This window comes from Adiantum capillus-veneris, chromosome 16 (genome assembly GCF_014529385.1).
Source record: "Adiantum capillus-veneris isolate H3 chromosome 16, ASM1452938v2, whole genome shotgun sequence".
Lineage (NCBI taxonomy): Eukaryota > Viridiplantae > Streptophyta > Polypodiopsida > Polypodiales > Pteridaceae > Adiantum > Adiantum capillus-veneris.
The window spans coordinates 33185198-33205114 of NC_140946.1; the positions used below are offsets into that span (position 1 = coordinate 33185198).

General features: G+C 44.3%; 1 protein-coding gene across 1 annotated transcript in view; it reads left to right on the forward strand.

Moving 5' to 3' along the window:
* The window catches only part of LOC147438831 (F-box/LRR-repeat protein 10-like), a 34313-nt gene extending 14629 nt beyond the window's left edge, over positions 1-19684 (forward strand). Inside the window, exons 3-4 of the mRNA XM_086484797.1 lie at positions 17716-17815; positions 17898-19684. Coding sequence (XP_086340923.1) covers positions 17716-17815; positions 17898-19274 — 1477 coding nt within the window. The 3' untranslated portion in view covers positions 19275-19684. The remainder of the gene's footprint in view (positions 1-17715; positions 17816-17897) is intronic.
* The last annotated feature ends 233 nt before the right edge of the window (positions 19685-19917 follow it).

Consider the following 19917-nt stretch of genomic DNA (forward strand, 5'->3'; position numbering starts at 1 on the left):
GGGTTCTTAAGGTTCTTGGGTTCTTGAGGCTCTTGAATTCTTGAGGTTCTGGAGTTCTTGAGGTTCTAGAGTTCTTTAGCTTGCAATCGGTGTTTGAGGAAGGCTTTTCTCTTACCCGAGCTCGACTCTTCCCTGTGGGCGCGGCCTTGCGCTCATACCAAAGTTGCTTTTTCCCACCTCACGTCGATTGGCCGGCCGCTAAGTGCACGGTCCATTCTCAATGAGTGAAAAGAGGAACAAGGGGAGGCTGGACAAGCCCTTCTTTCTTGGGTTACCTGTCACTCTTCAAAAACACGATCAGGAATCGACACACCCAAGTGGACTTGGGTTACGTGCGACCGTAACAAGCAAAAAAATTTATGTGGTTCTTTCCTTGAGTGATATAGAATAGTGCCAAAGCTCCTTTTTTTCCTTTGAGGCTCTATTTTTGGCCTCCTTACTCTGTTCTTTGCCTAGATTTTAAAATTTCTATGCTGCTTCATTGCAATCTATGGTTTTGTACACCTTTGTATTCTTTTAAGTGTCATATGTAGGTTGTTTTTAGATTGCCGTATGAAATTTGACGTATGGAATCCTCTTGGGAGTGCGATCCGTACTTATTCCGTACTTTCGTACCCGTATGAGTCCGACGTATAGAAAAACTATGAGACTCTTTGCATCACCCAACTCTGCAACAGAGAGCTCTTTGTAATACTCTGTAATGTTGCACACTCACAATGTAAGGTGCAGCGGATGTGAATGTCGAACTTTGCTCAAGATGAGTGCTCCGAACTGTGCTCAAGGGTTCCTTTTACTTATGGAAGGGAGAGCCTTCCGTTCCTTTAGTGAGAGAGTGCAAATGATCACAAACAAAGTGGTACTGTGCATGGAGGTACTTAGACTGAGAGATAGAGAAAGAAGAATACGACATCAGAATGTTGTCAAACCCTCCTCCAAAGGCCCCACTCTCTATGGCGAGAGCGGTCTACTATTGATTGCACAAATCTCTTCAACAATGGACTTGCCGACGATGTCGACGATGATGAGGACGGCGATGAGACGGGCTGAAATCTGAAAACGCTAAGGGTTGAAATCTACAAATCTTGAATCTGCTGACGACGATGCGACGATGACGCGTTGAAAACGCAGATGTTGAAATCTGCGTTTAGTGGGCTGAATCTACAACGTTGGCTGATCTGACCGTGCGGCAAGGATCTACATCGGAAAGGTAAGATCTGCGAGGTTTGGGGGTTGCAGTACGGAATCTATACGCTGAAAACTGACAACGCTGATGCTAATGGTACTTCTGTCGCGGAGAATCTGCAGAACGCTGGTGTAGGTCTGCAATTGCAAAAACACTAGGCCTGATCTGTTGTTTTTGCTAACGCTAGGGTTGATCTGTCGCGGGAGAAACGATGCGGTGAAGATCTGCTACCGCAAGGGCCATGTCGCGATGTTGTAAGGCTAAAATATGTAAAATGCCAGAGCTTGAGGCTGATCCAAAAACGATAGGGCAGATTTGGTGTCTGTTGGGGGGTCCTGCTGAGAAGGTGCTCTGTTGGACATCGGGTCCTTGCTGCCTCTTCTGTCAGAAAGTGCTAGTGCTAGGTTTTCTTATATATTATCCTAGTCAGTTTGCCCTACCCAGTTTCCCAACGAAGTCACTTATTAATAATAAGTGAAAAATGGCTAAAATAGGGAAAATAAGTCTGTGAACTTTAAAAATGCTCTTGATGGGTTCTGATGGTACTGCTGATGATCATGTTGTGTGCAACTAGAGGATATGCATCTATTCTAAGTGCCTGGACATGCACGGTCTGCGAATAGACTCACAAAAGTGCTAGAACACATCCTAAGCTAGGCTGACTGAACTGAACCCATGTCATGAAGTAGCTTGTCCACGTACACATAGGGTTAGATGTGCACGTGACATCCCCTCCTTTTTAAAGTGAGCTACTGGTACCAAATTGTATGGCGTCGAGGGAGATCGCCAACAACATATGGAATCCTAGAAAGGACGCTTCGCCGGCCCACTTTGATGCGTGGGTCATGCGATACTTGAACTTCATAAAGGTTTGCAACGCTTGCTTCTTTGGGCGGCGCCGAAAGCGACACAAAATCATGGCTCCTTTAATACTTCAACTTCGTCGATAGTCATGTGTCTACCTTCTTCAAGAATCTCCGAGGATGAAAATTCATGAAACCACTTCCAACACAAAAATATGAACATACCCATTCCATGTAGAGTGACTGGAAAAATTCTAGTCTTCTTTAAAGACTATGCATGCAATGTAGATGAACTTATAGACGGAGTGCTAAACCGTTCATCAAACACAGGTAAACAATGGAATCGAAACTTGTCTTTCTGATCTAAATCAATCAATTGTGGCAAATCACAATGGAAATGCCGATGTTTGATGCTCAATCCTTCTTGTGCTCTTTCTGAGACTGTGTCATGCCAAGGAAGATACATGGAATGTGAATTCCTTGAATGCAAACATTTCATCTTTTCATGAGTAATCCATATAAATCCGTGCTCATTTATGAGCGAATCGTGTTCATCGTGCAATATGGCATGCCTGTGAAAAGGGATCACATAAGGACGGTGACTAAAATATAGGAAAGCATCATGAATGAAACACTCGAACAATGCGTGCTGACTAATCATGCGCATACACAATACTTCCTGTGGGGGTTCTTGGGACCTGGACTCAAGAGCCAAGATCGGTTCTTCGTGATTGATCGAATCTGCAATGAGGTTAGCTTCACTAGAAAAAGTATCAACTAAACCATCATCCTTGTGAACAATCACATCTTTATCTTGCAAATCATCATGCTTGTGAATAATCATATCTTTATCATGCAAACCATCATGCTCGTGAATAATCACATCTTGATCATGCAAATCATGTGTGTCGTGCTTTGGAGAAGACAAGACTGAGAGAGTCTCCTTTTCCTGATTCTTTTCAATCTGTGCCTGCACATTAGAAAATAGTAGGACCAACTCCTCTTCCATGTGTTGGTCTCTCTGTGCTTCACGCTCTAACTCCAAGGCTACCCTTCTGTCTTCGTCCGCCAAGCGCGCTTGCTCACGCTCGTGCTCCAAGGCTAACCGTCTCTCTTTGCGCTCGCGTTCCAATTCTGCTTTTCTTTCTTTGCAATTCGTGATTCAATTCTGCTTTTCTTTCATCGGCCGCCTAACGTGCTTGCTCGCGCTCACGCTCTAAGGCTGCCATTCTTTCTTCGTGTTCACGATCCAAGATTGCCTTTCTTTCTTCGCGCTCGCGCTCCAAGGAGGCGCATTGCGCTTCTCGTTGTATCTTCCTGTCCATCATCATCTTGACCAAAGCCTCCATAGGATTTGGTGCAATCCTTGGCGTAGATGCGGAAGTGGGGAGGGTCGGAAAAACCTCCTGGTGGGGAAAATTCTTCTTCGCCACTTCCATGCTCACCACCTCCATGCGAAGTATCCATTCCGCTTCGGGTGATGACCATACTCTAAAGTCGTGGTTCTTAAGTTCACGTGGAACTTGGGTTCTTGTGGTTCTTGGGTTCTTGAGGGTCTTGAGTTCTTGAGGTTCTTGAGGTTCTTCTTGAGCTTGCAATTTGTGTTAGAGAAGGATCTTCTCTTACCCGAGCTCCTCTTTCCCGCGGGCGCACCCCTTGGCGGCCTTGCGCTCACACCAAGGTTGCTTTTTCCCACCTCACGTCGATTGGCCGGCTGCTAAGTGCACGATCCGCTCTCAATGAGTGAAAAGAGAAATAAGGGGAGGTTGGACAAGCCCTTCTTTTTTGGGTTTCCTCTCACTCTTCCAAAACACGATTAGGAATCGACACGCCCAAGTGGACTTGGGTTACTTGCGACCGCAACAAGTAAAAAAATTCGGTGGTTCTTTCGTTGAGTGATAGAGAACACTGCCAAAGCTCTGATACCAATGTAAGGTGCAGCGGATGTGAATGTTGAACTTTGCTCAAGATGAGTGCTCCGAACTGTGCTCAAGGGTTCCTTTTACTTACGGAAGGGAGAGCCTTCCCCTCTCCCTTCCATTCCTTGAGTGAGAGAGTGCAAGTGATCACAAACAAAGTGGTAAACACTGTGCATGAAGGTACTGAGACTGAGAGATAGAGAGAGAAGAATACGACACCAGAATATTGTCAAACCCTCCTCCGAAGGCCCCACTCTCTATGGTGAGAGCGGTCTACTATTGATTGCACAAATCTCTACAATGCAATGGACTTGCCGACGATGTCGATGATGATGAGGATGGCGACGAGCGGGCTGAAATCTGAAAACGCTAAGGGCTGAAATCTACAAAGCTTGAATCTGCTGAATTCTGACTCTACGGCAATGATGAGTCGATGATGACGATGCGACAACAACGCGCTGAAAACACAGATGCTGAAATCTGCGTTTAGCGGGCTGAATCTGCAAACGCTGGCTGATCTGATCTTGCGGCGAGGATCTGCTGCGGGAAATTGAGATCTGCGAGGAATCTATACGCTGAAAACTGACAACGCTGATGCTAATGGTACTTCTGTCGCGGAGAATCTGCAAAACGCTGGTGTAAGTTTGCAAATGCAAAAACGCTAGGCTTGATATGTTGTTTCTGCTAACGCTAGGGCTGATCTGTCGCGAGAGAAACGATGCGATGAAGATCTGCTACCGCAAGGGCCATGTTGCGATGTCGTAAGGCTGAAATCCGCAAAATGCTAGAGCTTGAGGCTGATCCAAAAACGCTAGGGCAGATCTGGTGTGTGTTGGGGGGTCTCGCTGAGAAGGTGCTATGTTGGACGCCGGGCCCTTGCCGCCTGTTTTGCCAGAAAGTGCTAGCGCTAGGTTTTCTTATATATTATCTTAGTCAGTTTGCCCTACTGAGTTTTCCCAACAAAGTCACTTATTAATAATAAGTGAAAAATGGCTAAAATAGGGAAAATAGGTCTGTGCACTGTAAAAATGCTCCTATGGGTTCTGATGGTACTGCTGATGATCATGCTATGTGTAACCAGAGGATATGCATCTACTCTAAGTGCCTGGACATGCACGGTCTGCGATCAGACTCACAAAAGTGCCATAACACTTTCTAAGCTAGGCGAACTGAACTGAACCCATGTCATGAAGTAGCTTGTGCACGTACACATAGGGTTAGATGTGCATGTGACATCCCCTCCTTTTTAAAGTGAGGTACTGATACCGAACTGTATGGCGTCGAGGAGATCGCCAACAGCGTGTGGAATCCTGGAAAGGACGCTTTGCCCAAAATCCTTGAAAAGGTGCAAGTGGACATTGCATGGCCAGTGTGAAACGATTGCAGCCCAAACGGGTTTCTCATATTGGGAATCTAGGTCGGTCAATCGGTGACTGTTCCGGCCAGTTAGCATTGAATTTGGATGAGTATGGAAGCTTGTGTGTGCCTAAATAGAATTTGGGCCACTCGGCAAGTCATTGACGACTTTATAAGTTGGGAGGGGTTAGGAAACTGCCCCATGAGGGGCATGGTGGACACATGGCTGAAGGATAGCCACTTGCTAGTCAACACACTCTAGAAGGTCTCTCCGAGCTGGGGGGCCCCAATATGAGAGTGAAGGCTGCATTTTCAATGTGAGTGGATTTTCAGGTTTCAAGCTTTAATGGAAAGCTTGTTTTCTTCCATTGTGTCTCATGTTCCGCTCTTGTGCATCCCCCCCCTCCCCCCCCCCCCCCCCCCCCCCCCCCTCCCACACGTGGTAATACCCCACTAGTTGGGCTACTCAGATGATTGTACTGTCTTGTGGGCTTTATGTGCGTTTACCAAGGCAAGGGCCTTCTGAACAGGATCCGGATTAGCTTATTGCTGATCTCCCACAGGTACGCACAATTCCATTTCGAAAGATTGCGAAACAGGAAAGTTTTCTTGTGTGAGAACTTGTCCAAATCAAAGGGGAAGTGTCCCATTGCATGCGGGAGCTCCTGAGACACGCAGATACGTGTTTGCTCCGCTCAACAGGATCCGAAACATAGCATTATAGCTTGTTGCATGTATATGCAGGTTTAGGGCTTCACACTTGTAATGTACAGCAGAAGTGATTGATGTGAATGCTCATGATGAGTATTCAGTGCGTACTCAAGTTTATTTTTACCGAATGAGAGAGTTCCTTCTACTTCATGAGAGATGTGCAAAGACCAGAGAGAAAAGAGAGTGATACTGTGAGTGAAGGTTTTGTGAGAGAGAGAGAGAGAGAGAGAGAGAGAGAGAGAGAGAGAGAGAGAGAGAGAGAGAGAGAGAGAGAGAGAAGAATGACACCAGATGCGGTCTCAAACCCCCCTCCAAGGGCCCCCTCCCCCAAACAACTTCAACCAAGAAACATGGAAAACGTTGTGCATTGACCATGATTTAGGTAACCGCAATTTCATGTACATATCATTTATCTTTTGAATGACTCGAGATGGACCATACATCCGAAAATACAACTTTGGATACTTCTTTTTTACTTGCTTAAGACGTTGCTTCATGATTCTAAGATAAACTCAATCCCCTTCCTTGATAGTATGTAAGGTGCAGCGGAAGCGAATGTTGAACTTTGCTCAAGATGAGTGCTCCGAACTGTGCAGGTTCCTTTTATTACGGAAGGGAGAGCCTTCCGTTCCTTTAGTGAGAGAGTGCAATGGACACAAACAAAATGAATAGACACTTGAATGAAGGTGCTGAGACTGAGAGATAGAGAGAAGAGAATACGACACCAGAATGTTGTCAAACCCTCCTCCGAAGGCCCCACTCTCTATGGCGAGAGCGGTCTACTTATGATTGCACAAATCTCTACAATGCTTGGACTTGCCGACGATGTCGATGACGATGAGGACGACGACGAGACAGGCTGAAATCTGAATACGCTAATGGCTGAAATCTGCAAATCTTGATCTGCTGAATTCTGACTCTATGTTGGTGACGATGTCGATGGCGACGTTGCGACGACGACGCGCTGAAAACGCAGATGCTGAAATCTGCGTTTTCCGGGCTGAAACTGTAAACCTTGCGGAATTTGACCGTGTGGCGAGGATCTGCTGCGAGAAGGTGAGATCTGCGAGGTTTGGGGGTTCTACTGTGGGTACTGACTGCTGAAAACTGAAAACGCTGATACTTAATGAGGTTCCGTCGCGAAGATCTGCAAAAACGTTGAGTTGTCTTGTAGATGCAAAAACGCTAGGGCTTAAAATTGTCCTACTGCTGCCGGTTGTCCTGCAAATGCAAAATGCTAGGCTTCTTGATTTGTCTTGCTGCTGCCGGGGTTGATCTGCTGTGCACAAAACGCAAGGCTGCCTGTGGATGGAAACGCTAGCTCTACTGATGTGGGGGGTCTTGCTGAGAAGTTGCCTGTTGAGCAAGGTGCTCCTGTTGCCTCTTCTGCCAGAAAGTGCTAGCTTTGGTTTGCTTATATACAAACTTAGCAAAATTGCCCTATCTACTTTCCAACAAAAGTCACTTAATAAATAAGTGAAAAATGTTAAAAATAGGGAAAATAGGTTTTATGCACTGGAAAATGCCCTTAATAGATTCTGATGGGAATGCTTATGATCATGCTGTGTGCATCCGGAGGATATGCATCTAATCTAAGTGATTGGTCATGCACGGTCTGCGCGAACAGACTCACAAAAGTGCCAGAACACTTCCTAAGCTAGACTGACTGGATTGACTGAACCCTTGTCATGCTGTAGCTTGTCCACGGACACATGGGGTTGGATGTGTCATGTGACATCCCCTCCTTTTCAAAGTGAGGTACTGGTACCGAATTGTATGGCGTCGAGGGAGATCGCCAACAATATCCAGAATCCTCCAAAGGACTCTTCGCCGACCCACTCTGTGGTGTGGGTCGTGCGATACTTGAACTTCATAAAGGTCTGCAACGCTTGCTTCTTTGGGCCACGCCGAAAGCGACACAAAGTCTTCTTCAATACTTCCACTTCGTCTATAGTCATGCGTCTACCTTCTTCAAGAATCTCCGAGGCTGAAAATTCCTGAAACGACTTCCAACTCAAAAACATGAACATACCCATTCCATGTAAACTGACTGGAAAAACACTATTCTTTCGAACAAATTGTACATGCAATGCAGATGAACAAAGTGACAGAGTGCCAAACCGTTCATCAAACACACACAAACAATGGGGTCGAATCTTGACTTTCTGATCTAAATCAATCAACTGTGGCAAAACACAATGGAAATGCCGATGCTTGATGCTCAATCCTTCTTGTGCTCTTTCTATGACTGTGTTGTGCCAAGAGACATGGAATGTGAATTCCTTGAATACAAACATTTCATCTTTTCATGAATCATCCGCATACATCCGTGCTCATTCATGAGAAAATTGTGGTCAACGTACAATATGTCATGCCTATGAAAAGGGATCACATAAAGACGCTGACTAAAATACAGGTAACGATCACAAATGAAACACTCGAACAATGCGTGCTGACTAATCATTCGAACAGATAGTACTTCCTGTGAGGGTTCTTTGGACCTTGACTCGAGAGCCAAGATCGGTTCTTCTTGAGGGGGTTCTTTGGACCTAGGCTCGAGAGCCAAGATCAGTTCTTCGTGATTGATTGAATCTGCTTTACTAGAGAAAGTATCCACTAACACATCATCATTCTTGTGAACAATCACATCATCTTCATGCAAATCATTATGCTGGTGAGAAATCACATCTTGATCATCATGCAAATCATCATGCTTGTGAGAAATCACATCGTGATCATCATGCAAATCATCATGCTTGTCATTCAAATCATCATGCAAATCTTGTGTGTCATGCTTGGGAGAAGAAGAGATTGAGAGAGTCTCCTTTCCCGAATCTCTTCAATCTTCGCCTGTACATTAGAAATGAGAGAGGAAGAATGAACAACGTTCTTGCGATCCAATTCTGTTGTTCTTTCTGCGTACTTGCGATCAAATTCTTTGGCCTCCAAGCGTAATTGCTCACGCTTACGCTCCATGGCTGCCATTCTTGCTTCGTGCCATGTTATCATCATGTCCATCATCGTCTTGCACCAAGCTTCCATAGGATCTGGTGCAATCCTCGGCGTAGATGGGGAAGGGGGAGGGTCGGAAAAACCTCCTGGGTGAGGAAATTCTTCTTCGCCTCTCTCATGCTCATCACCTCCAAGCGAAGTATCCATTCCGCTTCGAGTGATGACCATCCACTGAAGTCGAGGGTTCTTGCGGTCTTGGGTTCTTAAGTTCACGAGGAACTTGGGTTCTTGGGGCTCTTGGTTCTTGGGGTTCTTGAGTTCTTGAGGTTCTTGCGGTTTCTTGAGTTCTTGAGGTTCTTGAGTCCTTGAGGTTCTTTTTTTGCTTGCAATTTGTGTTAGAGAAGGATCTTCTCTTCACTCGAGATCTGCTCTTTTCTGCGGGCGCACCCCTTGGCGGCCTTGCGCTCACACCAAGGTTGCTTTTTCCCACCTCACGTCGATTGGCCGGCGGCTAAGTGCACAGTCCGCTCTCAATGAATGAAAAGAGGCACAAGGGGAGGCTGGACAAGCCCTTCTTTCTTGGGTTTCCTGTCACTCTTCAAAAACACGATTAGGAATTGACATGCCCAAGTGAACTTGGGTTTGTGCGACCTCAATAAGCAAAAAAATTTTCTGTGGTTCTTTCCTTGAGTGGTACAGAACACTGCCAAAGCTGTGATACCAATGTAAGGTGCAGCGGAAGTGAATGTTGAACTTTGCTCAAGATGAGTGCTCCGAACTGTGCTTAAGGTTCCTTTTACTTACGGAAGGGAGAGCCTTCCGTTCCTTTAGTGAGAGAGTGCAATGGACACAAGCAAAGGGAATAGACACTGTGAATGAAGGTGCTGAGACTGAGAGATAGAGAGAAGGGAATACGACACCAGAATGTTGTCAAACCCTCCTCCGAATGCCCCACTCTCTATGGCGAGAGCGGTCTACTTATGATTTCACAAATCTTTACAATGCTTGGACTTGCCGACGATGTCGACGACGATGAGACGGGCTGAAATCTGAAAACGCTAATGGCTGAAATTTGCAAATCTTTATTTGCTGAATTCTGACTCTATGTCGGTGACGATGTCGATGGCGACGACGATGTGCTGAAAACGCAGAAGCTGAAATCTGCGTTTTCCGGGCTGAAACTGTAGGCGAGGATCTGCTACGGGAAGGTGAGATCTGCGTGGTTTGGGGGTTCTACTGTGGGTACTGACTGTTGAAAAGTGAAAACGCTGATGCTTAATGAGGCTCCGTCACGAAGATTGTGTAAAAACGCTGAGTTGTCTTGTAGATGCAAAAATGCTAGGGCTGAAAATTGTCCTATTGTTGCCGGTTGTCCTGCAAATGCAAAACGCTAGGCTTCTTGATTTGTCTTGCTGCTGCCTGGCTGATCTGCTGTGCACAAAACGCCAGGCTGCCTGTGGATGGAAACGCTAGGTCCTTGTAGATGCAAAAACGCTAGCTCTGTTGATGTGGGGGGTCTTGTTGAGAAGTTGCCTGTTGAGCAAGGTGCTCCTGTTGCCTCTTCTGCCAGAAAGTGCTAGCTTTGGTTTGCTTATATACAAACTTAGCAAAATTGCCCTACCTACTTTCCAACAAAAGTCACTTAATAAATAAGTGAAAAATGTCAAAAATAGGGAAAATAGATTTTATGCACTAGAAAATTCCCCTGATGGATTCTGATGGGAATGCTTATGATCATGCTGTGTGCAACCGGAGGATATGCATCTAATCTAAATGATTGTTCATGCACGGTCTGCGAACAGACTCACAAAAGTGCCAGAACACTTTCTAAGCTAGACTGATTGGACTGACTGAACCCTTGTCATGCTATAGCTTGTCCATGGACACATAGGGTTGGATGTGTCACGTGACATAGTAACATCGCGTCGATGCTTATTAGCCTACCATGAATAAGATTCTTGAGCCTTGCTTAGCCGAAGCTTCACACTCTCAGTAATCTCATCCAAGGACTGGCTCTTAGCATTGGTATCTGGCAACAACTGACTGACCTGTCTAGTCAACAAAGATTGGAACGGAGGGCCAAAGGGTGCCTCTTACGAAGTTCTACCAATGGTACTGGAATAGGAGTCATTCAAAATTTCTTGAACTAGCGGGAGATAATACTTCCAATAAGAATGTTGATCATGCACATATGACTTCAAGACATTGAAGCCTAACTGATTGTAGATCTCAGTTTGACCATCGTACTGTGGATGAAATGCAGATGAAAAATTTAACTTAGTGCCAAAATTTTTAAAGAGTGGTTGCCAAAAGTTTGATGTAAACTTGACATCTCTATCTGTTACAATCGACTTTGGCAAACCACAAAGGGGTGATTTTAGATAGTAGACATAGAAATTTGCAATTTCTTGGTGGAATTGAAAGTAACCTTGCAAACGGTCAAGTCTCGGTCTAGTCTACCTGCAAGTAAGGCCTAATTATAATGTGTCTCTTGAAGACCCATATTTTGGTGAACCTTAACACTTGATATTAAAATAGCTCACTGTGACCTATAGCATCTAACTCCTAATGTAGAAATTACTTTTTTAAAATTAGGAAGAACAATAAATTTTGGTTTACTAGCAATCTATGAAGGTAAACTAACATCCATTGAAAAGAAAGATTATAAAGAGAAAAATATAATTATGCATTTAGATGTTCATTCACCGATGTTAAATTGTGATTAAATTGCTTGGTTAGAGGTTAAGCTGCCAAAAAATTGGGTAGTGGATATATAACCTACTCCAAAATCAATAGAGTTCTTAACATAGATAACTTAGACTCTCGTAAAAACATGATTTCTTCAAAGAAGCCAGTTGCTTCTTCTTTTGTGCAAAAGTATTTAGCTAGACCTAGCACATCAAGGATAAATGATTATCTATTTTTTCTAAAGTGGTATTCATGCCTATGTGCCCATCTCTGTCATCATGTGCATCGTGCAATATGGCTTGCCTAAGAGAAGATAACATACAAAGACGGTGACAAAAATACAAGAGACCCTCATGAATGAGATAGTTGTTGGGCCCTTGGGAAGCAAGAGCTTGTAACCATTGCTTACCAAACTCGAAATCTGCATATTGATTTTTGATTTTGTGGAGACTGTGGAACTCAACTCAAGCGCCAAGATCTGTCCTTTGTGACTTAGCGCATCTGCAACGGGGTTAGCTTTACTAGGAACATAATCAATCAAACCACCAAATTGCTCAAAAAACTGAGACCACCTTGCCTGGCTGTCACTCCAATGTGAACTAGGCATAGACTGGAGCCACTTGAGGGCTTGATGATTAGTATACGGACAATAAAATCTCTACAATACAAAAATGCCTCCAATGCTTTAGAGAATGAATGACAGAGAGAAGCTCCTTATCGAACATAGAGTAATTCTTTTCTGCAATGTTTAACTTCCTACTGAGAAATGCAACTGGACGGCCATCAGCTCCTATGGAGACGTTGCTCGCATCCGTCCATACGTCAAATGGATCATCCCAAGAGGCAAGGATGACCGCAACCTTGAGAGCTTCAAAAGCCTCAATGGATGCCTCGGGCAAGACAACGCGCCGACGGCGAGTCTTAACCCCATTTAAACATCAAATATGCGAACAATATGCGTGACACATATCTAAAAATGAATGCACATCATATGTTGTTTTGGGCAATTCCCAATTATTAACTTGTTCTTTAAACAAACTTAAATACTGTTCTGAAGTCTTGAGGTCTTGAGCCATTGGAGTGGCATAAATGAACACCGCTTGAGCTCCTCGTTGTAGCTTGTGCTTAGCTTGCACATGAGAGATTAGAGGCAAAGAATGGATGCCTTGCTCACCGCGAATGACTACGGGAGAGGCACGCTCTAGGGAGAGAGTGAGCGTGCTTTCTTTCCAATTAACTTGTGGATCATGCTCACGAAACCACTTGATGCCGAAAATCATATCACATCTAGTGAGAGGAGAAACAACAAACGTCCGGCGAAAGGATACTTACTAAGCAGGGACGAGCACAGTCCTGCGTGACTAAACAACTCATGCCATAAGCGAATCAAGACACCTCAATTGGAGTTATTGGAGTAGCTTCTAAGCATGCCCTCTTCACAAGAGAATCACCAATGACATCATGCACACTGCCAGGATCAAATAATGTCAAATAGAGACCCTAGATTCATGAGCTTGTTATGGAGAACAATGTGGGAGAATATATGCACTTAGCTTAAATTCTTGTCGTCGTTTCATCCAAAGACAGATGGGTAATTGGAAATAGGCAATTCAGTGGTTTTGGACTTGTTGAAGTCGTATATTTTTGACAATAAAGATTAATGGGAAAAGTATTTGCCTCTGTTGAAGTTTGCTTACAACAACACTGTTCACACATCTACGAGGAAGGTGCCATTTGAGATTGTCGAGCGTGTTAGAAAGGTTCCATCGATTCTGAGCACCAATGACAAGATATTTGAACCAGATCAATACACACAAGATCTGGAGACTGCTTTTGCCAAGGTAGAGGAGGCTTTGCAGACGTCTCAAACATGGCATAAAAAGGCAGCAGACAAGCATCGATGCGACTTGCAAATGAAGGAGAATGATTGGGTGCTGTTTCGGTTTGAGAAAGCACCCCTACAAAAGAGGGGAAGGGCAAGGAGAGGCTTTCTCAAAGCTTGTGTGATACAATGGGCACTTTTAGATTCAGGAAAAGATAAAACGATGTATATTTTCGATTGAAGTTGCGAGATACTTTCATTGCTATCTTCTCATCACAGGAGCTTGCCTCAAGGGTCATCAACCACAATCTTCTCGGCTTGAGGGGTCAGATTGGTTTTTCTGCATCCGTGGAATGAGAATTTTACATTAGGTGCTTTTGAGTACAGATGTCAGGTTTTGAATTATCTTGTTAAAATAGCTTTTCTAAAGTTGCGTGCACAATTTTGGTTGCCAGACATGTTGAGACAGATGGGTTCTATCTTTGGCTCACCATTCATGTGTTCAATATAGATAGAGACATGTATGCCATCTATATAGGTGGCTACCACCCCTTCCACAATATTTTTAGATACCGTCAGTGGAAAAGAGTGTTACACTCACAAAGGATTGTGGTTACGAGCAGACTGAATCAGTGTCTTAAATGTCATGAGATGGGGCATGTGGTGAGGGATTTCCCTATAGAGTGATAGCAAAGACAGGCTGGTCACATGAGGAGACATCACTTACAGCCACAACAGACTCAACAACAGGACTCTATGTGACAACATGATAGAGATCAAGGGAGTCAGAGTGAGCAGTAGCAGAGTGCTCAGCAGCAACACTATTTTGATCAGAGATTGAGATAGAGACAAACAAGTGGACAAGTATAGGGACAACCTATCCTTGTTTATAGATTGGTAGTGAGACAAGAGGCTGGGTGTGGCGGAGCAACCTCCAGATAGACCTGCAGAGGAGCGATTACAAGATCAGGATCGAGAGGAAGACCCAGAGCAGGACCCAAAGCAACTGAATAGAGGGATAAAGTAGGAGGATCAACAGGTGGTGGCAATTCATGACTAGCATGAGTTGCCCCAAGATAGGCGAGTTCAGTAGACTTCGGATCTCTTGGAGATTGAGTCGTAGGTGTCTCTTACAGTAGGAGCTATTGAGGGGGAGCAAGAGAGCGAGTCTTCTTAGTTCAGTAGACTTTGGATCTCTTGGAGATTGAGTCGTAGGTGTCTCTTACGATAGGAGCTATTGAGGGGGAGCAAGAGAGCGAGTCTTCTTAGTTCAATAGACTTTGGATCTCTTGGAGATTGAGTCGTAGGTGTCTCTTACAATAGGAGCTATTGAGGGGAGAAAGAGAGCGAGTCTTCTTAGTTTGCAGAGTTTGATTACTCGACAGGTTTTGCATCACCGAGAGATGTCTCATTATATGAGATCTTGCCTACACAGTTCTTTGCGCTTGGTCCATCGAGATCTTCAGATGTCTCTCTAAGGATTGGGCCATTGTGTGTCGACATGTGTTTCGTGCGGCTGTTAGGAACACGTCATGTTTTCCTCGATTCAGAGAGAGCTCCCGTGAGTAGATTTAGAGTATAGGTTTTACATGAGGACTCCTTTTGGGCGATGGAGGCTGTTTACGATACCATACAGAAGCAGACAATAGTTGAGGCCAACTACTTTATGGATATCAAACAATTTGCAAATCTATTTGAGAGGTAGTTTAGTGAGGCCTTGGGAAAGTTGGTTTGGTTAGATAGATGTGCATCTTGGTACCTCCCCTTGTCTTTTGAGATGATGACGAGTGGGTCCCTCCTACAGTAGGGTTGTACCGTAGATCGACATCCTTTTTTGGGGTACATCATTAAAAAATGTTAAGAGTGGACGCGGATGATTTTGGAGGCACAACCTAGGGGTTTCATAGTCCCTTGGCTTTTGTGAGTTGCTACAGGAGGTTTTCATAGTAGATGCCTTATATTAGTTAGATACATAGCATTGGACTTTGTGGCTTTCACTACATCGAGTGAGGTGGACAAAGCGTTGGGCAAATCACAATCCAAATAGCCACATTTCACCAACTGATTAAATTATCCTATCTCTAGATGTATCTTGTGGTTTGATTTGGGATTTTCCCCCATGATCTCATTGTATATCTTTTTAGGGTTTTCCCATATTTCTTGTATATGGACCTTTGGTCGATTTTATGTAATGCAAAGGGTCAAAAAGGCTGCCAAGCATGAAACAAAGACTGATAGTGGACACTCTAGTGTCATAACAACCAACACAATCAGAGTCTAAAAGAGCATGTAAATCTGGGGGCATTGATCTCCCTTTGGGATAAAACAACCCAAGATGTATAGTGCCACTCAAGTAACAAGAGATCCGCTTAACAGCCTCCAATGCATATACCTTGGGCTATGCATAACTCAACTCACACTTGCGAGTATGCACCTGCGAGATTGCATACTGATATTAAGCAACCAACAATGTGAAGATAGAGAGTGACATCAAAGTAGCCTCTAGCATCATGAAGACTAAACTTCAAACCTTATAGGAGTAGCAACAAGCTTGCAATCTTCAAGGCTGAATCTATGCAACAGTGTCTCAATATACTTTGTCTGGCACAATACCTTCATCAACTTGCTTAAATTGTACACCCAAATAACGATGAAAAGCCCAAATACATATTAAAAGAGGCATTGAAACAGCCTTAAAATGAGCAATATGTCCCTCATTTGGACCAATGAGTAACATGTCATCAACATAGAGCACAAAAAATACATTATCCACACACTTGTTATACAAAGTGCACTCAGTTGGACTATTCTGAACAAACCAATTGCAGCCAACTAGGGGAATCTTCATGCCAAGCACGTGGAGCTTGCTTCAAACCAAACAATGGGTTCTTAAGTCTGCACACCTTGTTTTCTTGGCCTTTTTGGACAAAATTACGAGGCACCAAGACAAGTTCAAAACAAATGTAATCTAATTCGAAACGATTTGCAAACAGTGTTCCAAAAAGAATCTAAATATTATGCAAAAGAAAAATTATTTGGGGTTGGTTTACATAAGTTCGACTCGAGGGACGACTGAACCTGTGCCAAGCGCATAATCAAGTATTCCAAGGACCCGAACTATGTTAAGTATCTGAAGAATCATCCGCCTGATGAGGTCCACAACCAATGGCAGAAGACCATCTATCACAAGTTTGTGAGGTGGAATATCCGAAGGGTTAGGGTTTTTAAAACCTAACCCTCCAACTCGAAGACCATGGTTGAGGGGCCTAAACCCTTAAAAATCAAAGCAACATGAATCCACTATTGGCATGGCCATTTGTATGGGCAGTCCTAGCAATCGTGGAGGTTGCTGATGTGGCCTGTACTGACACCTGTCTTATACGGCCAGCCCAAGGATGCAAGCTTTTGGGCACATATGCTTTTGGGTGCAAGTAGCTTTTCATGGCCAAGGGCCTTTACTTATGTTTTGTGGGCTCTCTCTCTTTGGATTCCAAGTGCAGTGGAAGCAAAGCAGAGGCCCCAAACTTGTACATTTGCGAAGTAGTAAAGAAAGAAGTATCGAAAGGGGCGCCAGATTTTGGGGCTAGTGTATCTGAGAATAGAACCCCGCCGCTCTCTCTCTCTCTCTCTCTCTCTCTCTCTCTCTCTCTCTCTCTCTATGTTGCTGTAGATTTCTTGCTTGGAGTGTCCAAGGCTGTTACAGTGGTATCAGAGCCCATATGATTCTTCTCCTATGGAAGATCCGATCCTTTTTTCCGCAACACACATGGGTTCTAGCAGTGAATACGACAGACAGCAAAACAACGGAGATTTCAATGGGACTGACCTCCTTCCGAGGAATCGGGAGAAGACCATGGATGATGGCCTGCTTCTGACGGGAGATCTTGATAAGATCTATCCGTCGGTAATCTTGAATGGCCATTTTCAAGTCCCCGTTCCCCGTTCCCATCCCATTTTCCCGTTCCGTGTTTCAAACATGAGTATCCGAAACAAGGAATGGCATTTCATGCATGTTGCCGTTCCCCGTTCCCCGTTCCGGTTTCCCGTTCCGGGTAACTATGTCGAGGAGGTCAGAGGCTAAAAAGAGCTCGCTTAACTTTCAAGCCTATAGCTTCTTCTCCCTTGCATCAACACCCCCTGGCCCCCTTCCCTCCCCCCCCCCCCCCCCCCCCCCCCCCCCCCTTTTTTTTTTTCCCTCTTCAAGAAAGCCTCCCTTCCCCTTTCTTTCTCTCTCTCTCTCTCTTCTTTCAGAGTGACTCTAACTGATGCTCATTTTGGCAGGTCCCTGTATCTGGAGTTTTGTTCATGGGATGGAAGCCGTGCGAGTAGCATTTGGAGTGTTGGTTTGGAAGCTCTATTAGAGCGCTGCTGTTTTTTAGAGGTTTGTGGCTCTTGTTTCAATCTTCAAGAACGATTAAAATAAGCCTTCACGTCTAATTCAATGTGACATGTGCTGCATGCAGTCTCTCTCTTTGAATGGCCAAGATCCTTGCCTGGACTACTATGCATATGCAGCTATTACGCGACTGGTTTCACGGAAACTAACTGTGCTGAGTTTGGGTTATTTCCCTGAGAGAGATGCTAAAGAGATTTTCAATTTTACGATGGAACAGATCCAACCACAAAAATTTCAGAAAAGAATTTCTCAGCTACAAAATTTACAGAAGTTATCACTGGTTTTGGATAGAATTACCGACCCATTTGTTATGCTGGTATGTGAAAATCTTCCTTCACTTACAGATCTTGAGCTCCAGGATGAGCCTGTGGAAGAGCCCTTAATCGCATTCGACTTAACCACAACTGGTATTCAGCATCTTGGAGGGATATCGAATTTAAAGAGGCTATTACTTGCTCGTAGCCAGGATGCATATCCCGCCTCGTTTAAGCGAGTGGAAGATTTAGGGTTTCTCTTTCTGGCAGAGAAATGCACAAAGCTGGAAAGCATTACTTTAGCTGGATTTTCTAGGATATCAGATGCTAGCTGCAGACAAATACTGCACAGGTTTTTGAATTTGCACACTTTTGAACTGCTGAGGTCGCCTCGGATAACAGATTTGACATTCCACGACTTCTCGGCAGTTACAATCAAGTTGGTGTCGGTGACATTAGCATCATGCAATCTGATAAGCAACAGCTCCATTAGGCAGTTATCACATTGTAGAGATCTAGAGTGTCTTAACCTGAAGGGCTGCAAGAGTATTGGAGATAAAGGCCTTGAAGCAATCGCATCACTCAGGAGGCTGAAGGAATTAATTTTGAATGGCGTTGATGTTAGTGATATGGGGTTATTGACATTAGGCAAAGGTACGACACCACTCCTGTTTCTCTCCCTTCGTGGCTGCCAGAAGGTAAGCGATGATGGGATAGCTGCCCTTGTTGAAGGGTCAATCTCACAGACTCTTGAGTGTATAGATTTGTCTAACATCTCGGCATTGACAGACAAAGCAGTGCTGAACCTTGTTCATAGTGGAATGCGGATTGTGGATCTCAGGTTGCGCGATTGCTATAAGATTGGGGATACCTCTCTCATGGCTTTGGCAAGTATGACATGCAGAGGATGCGGCTTTGGGGGCTCCTTAAGGTTGCTAGATATGCGGAACTGTAAAGGTGTAACAGCTCTTGTGGTGAGCTGGCTGAAGAAGCCTTATTTCCCAAGGTTGCGGTGGTTGGGGCTTGGCTGGAATACTGTTACCAAATTAATGCTGGATTTCCTAGTCCAGGAGCGTCCTTACATGCGCCTACTTGACCATGGCCTTGAGCTGGATGGTGGTGATACAGAGGAAACCCATCGATCTAGTGATATAGTGGATGAGCTTGAAAGGTGGTTGGGAGCTTATTGAGTCTTGGGAAGCCAGAATGGAGCTGTTTGGTCTCTCTTTGGCCCTTGATCAAAGTGGTCAAAGCTTTGCCTGTCATGGTAAACAGAGATAAGGATGATCAAAAGTGGAGTATTATGGCCTAATATAGCTATTTGAAGTCTAAATGCATTACTCGGAGCCTTTTTGGACTGCCATGAAATTATCAAGGCATTCTATGTTCATGATCATCTCTTGAATAATTGCTGCTTAAATTGTTCTTGGCAACTCAATTAACTGAAATAATTTTTACTGAATTAAGCATATCTAACAGATAATGCTTTACTTTTCAGACTTGTGATATTAGGAGATACAAGTTGAAATTTGATGTGAATGCAGAATGGCGAAGCAATTTGGCTTGTAGCTGCAAATATAAAAAATGGATTCGATGGTTGTACTGTCTTTGTCTTTAACTTGCATGTCTGTCTGGGCTTTTCTTGGATTCGGTAGGGAAGAGGGGGGAAGGGGTATAATACAGACAAAATTTGAGGTGACTATACCAGGTATCATGCAAAAAATTCACCTATATATGCGCTTGGGTTGCATCGTTGTGCATGCATAGTCGCACCATTAAAAAAACCTAGGACACATTTGTGCTGCAGTGATGTATTTGTATGGTGTGATTCCC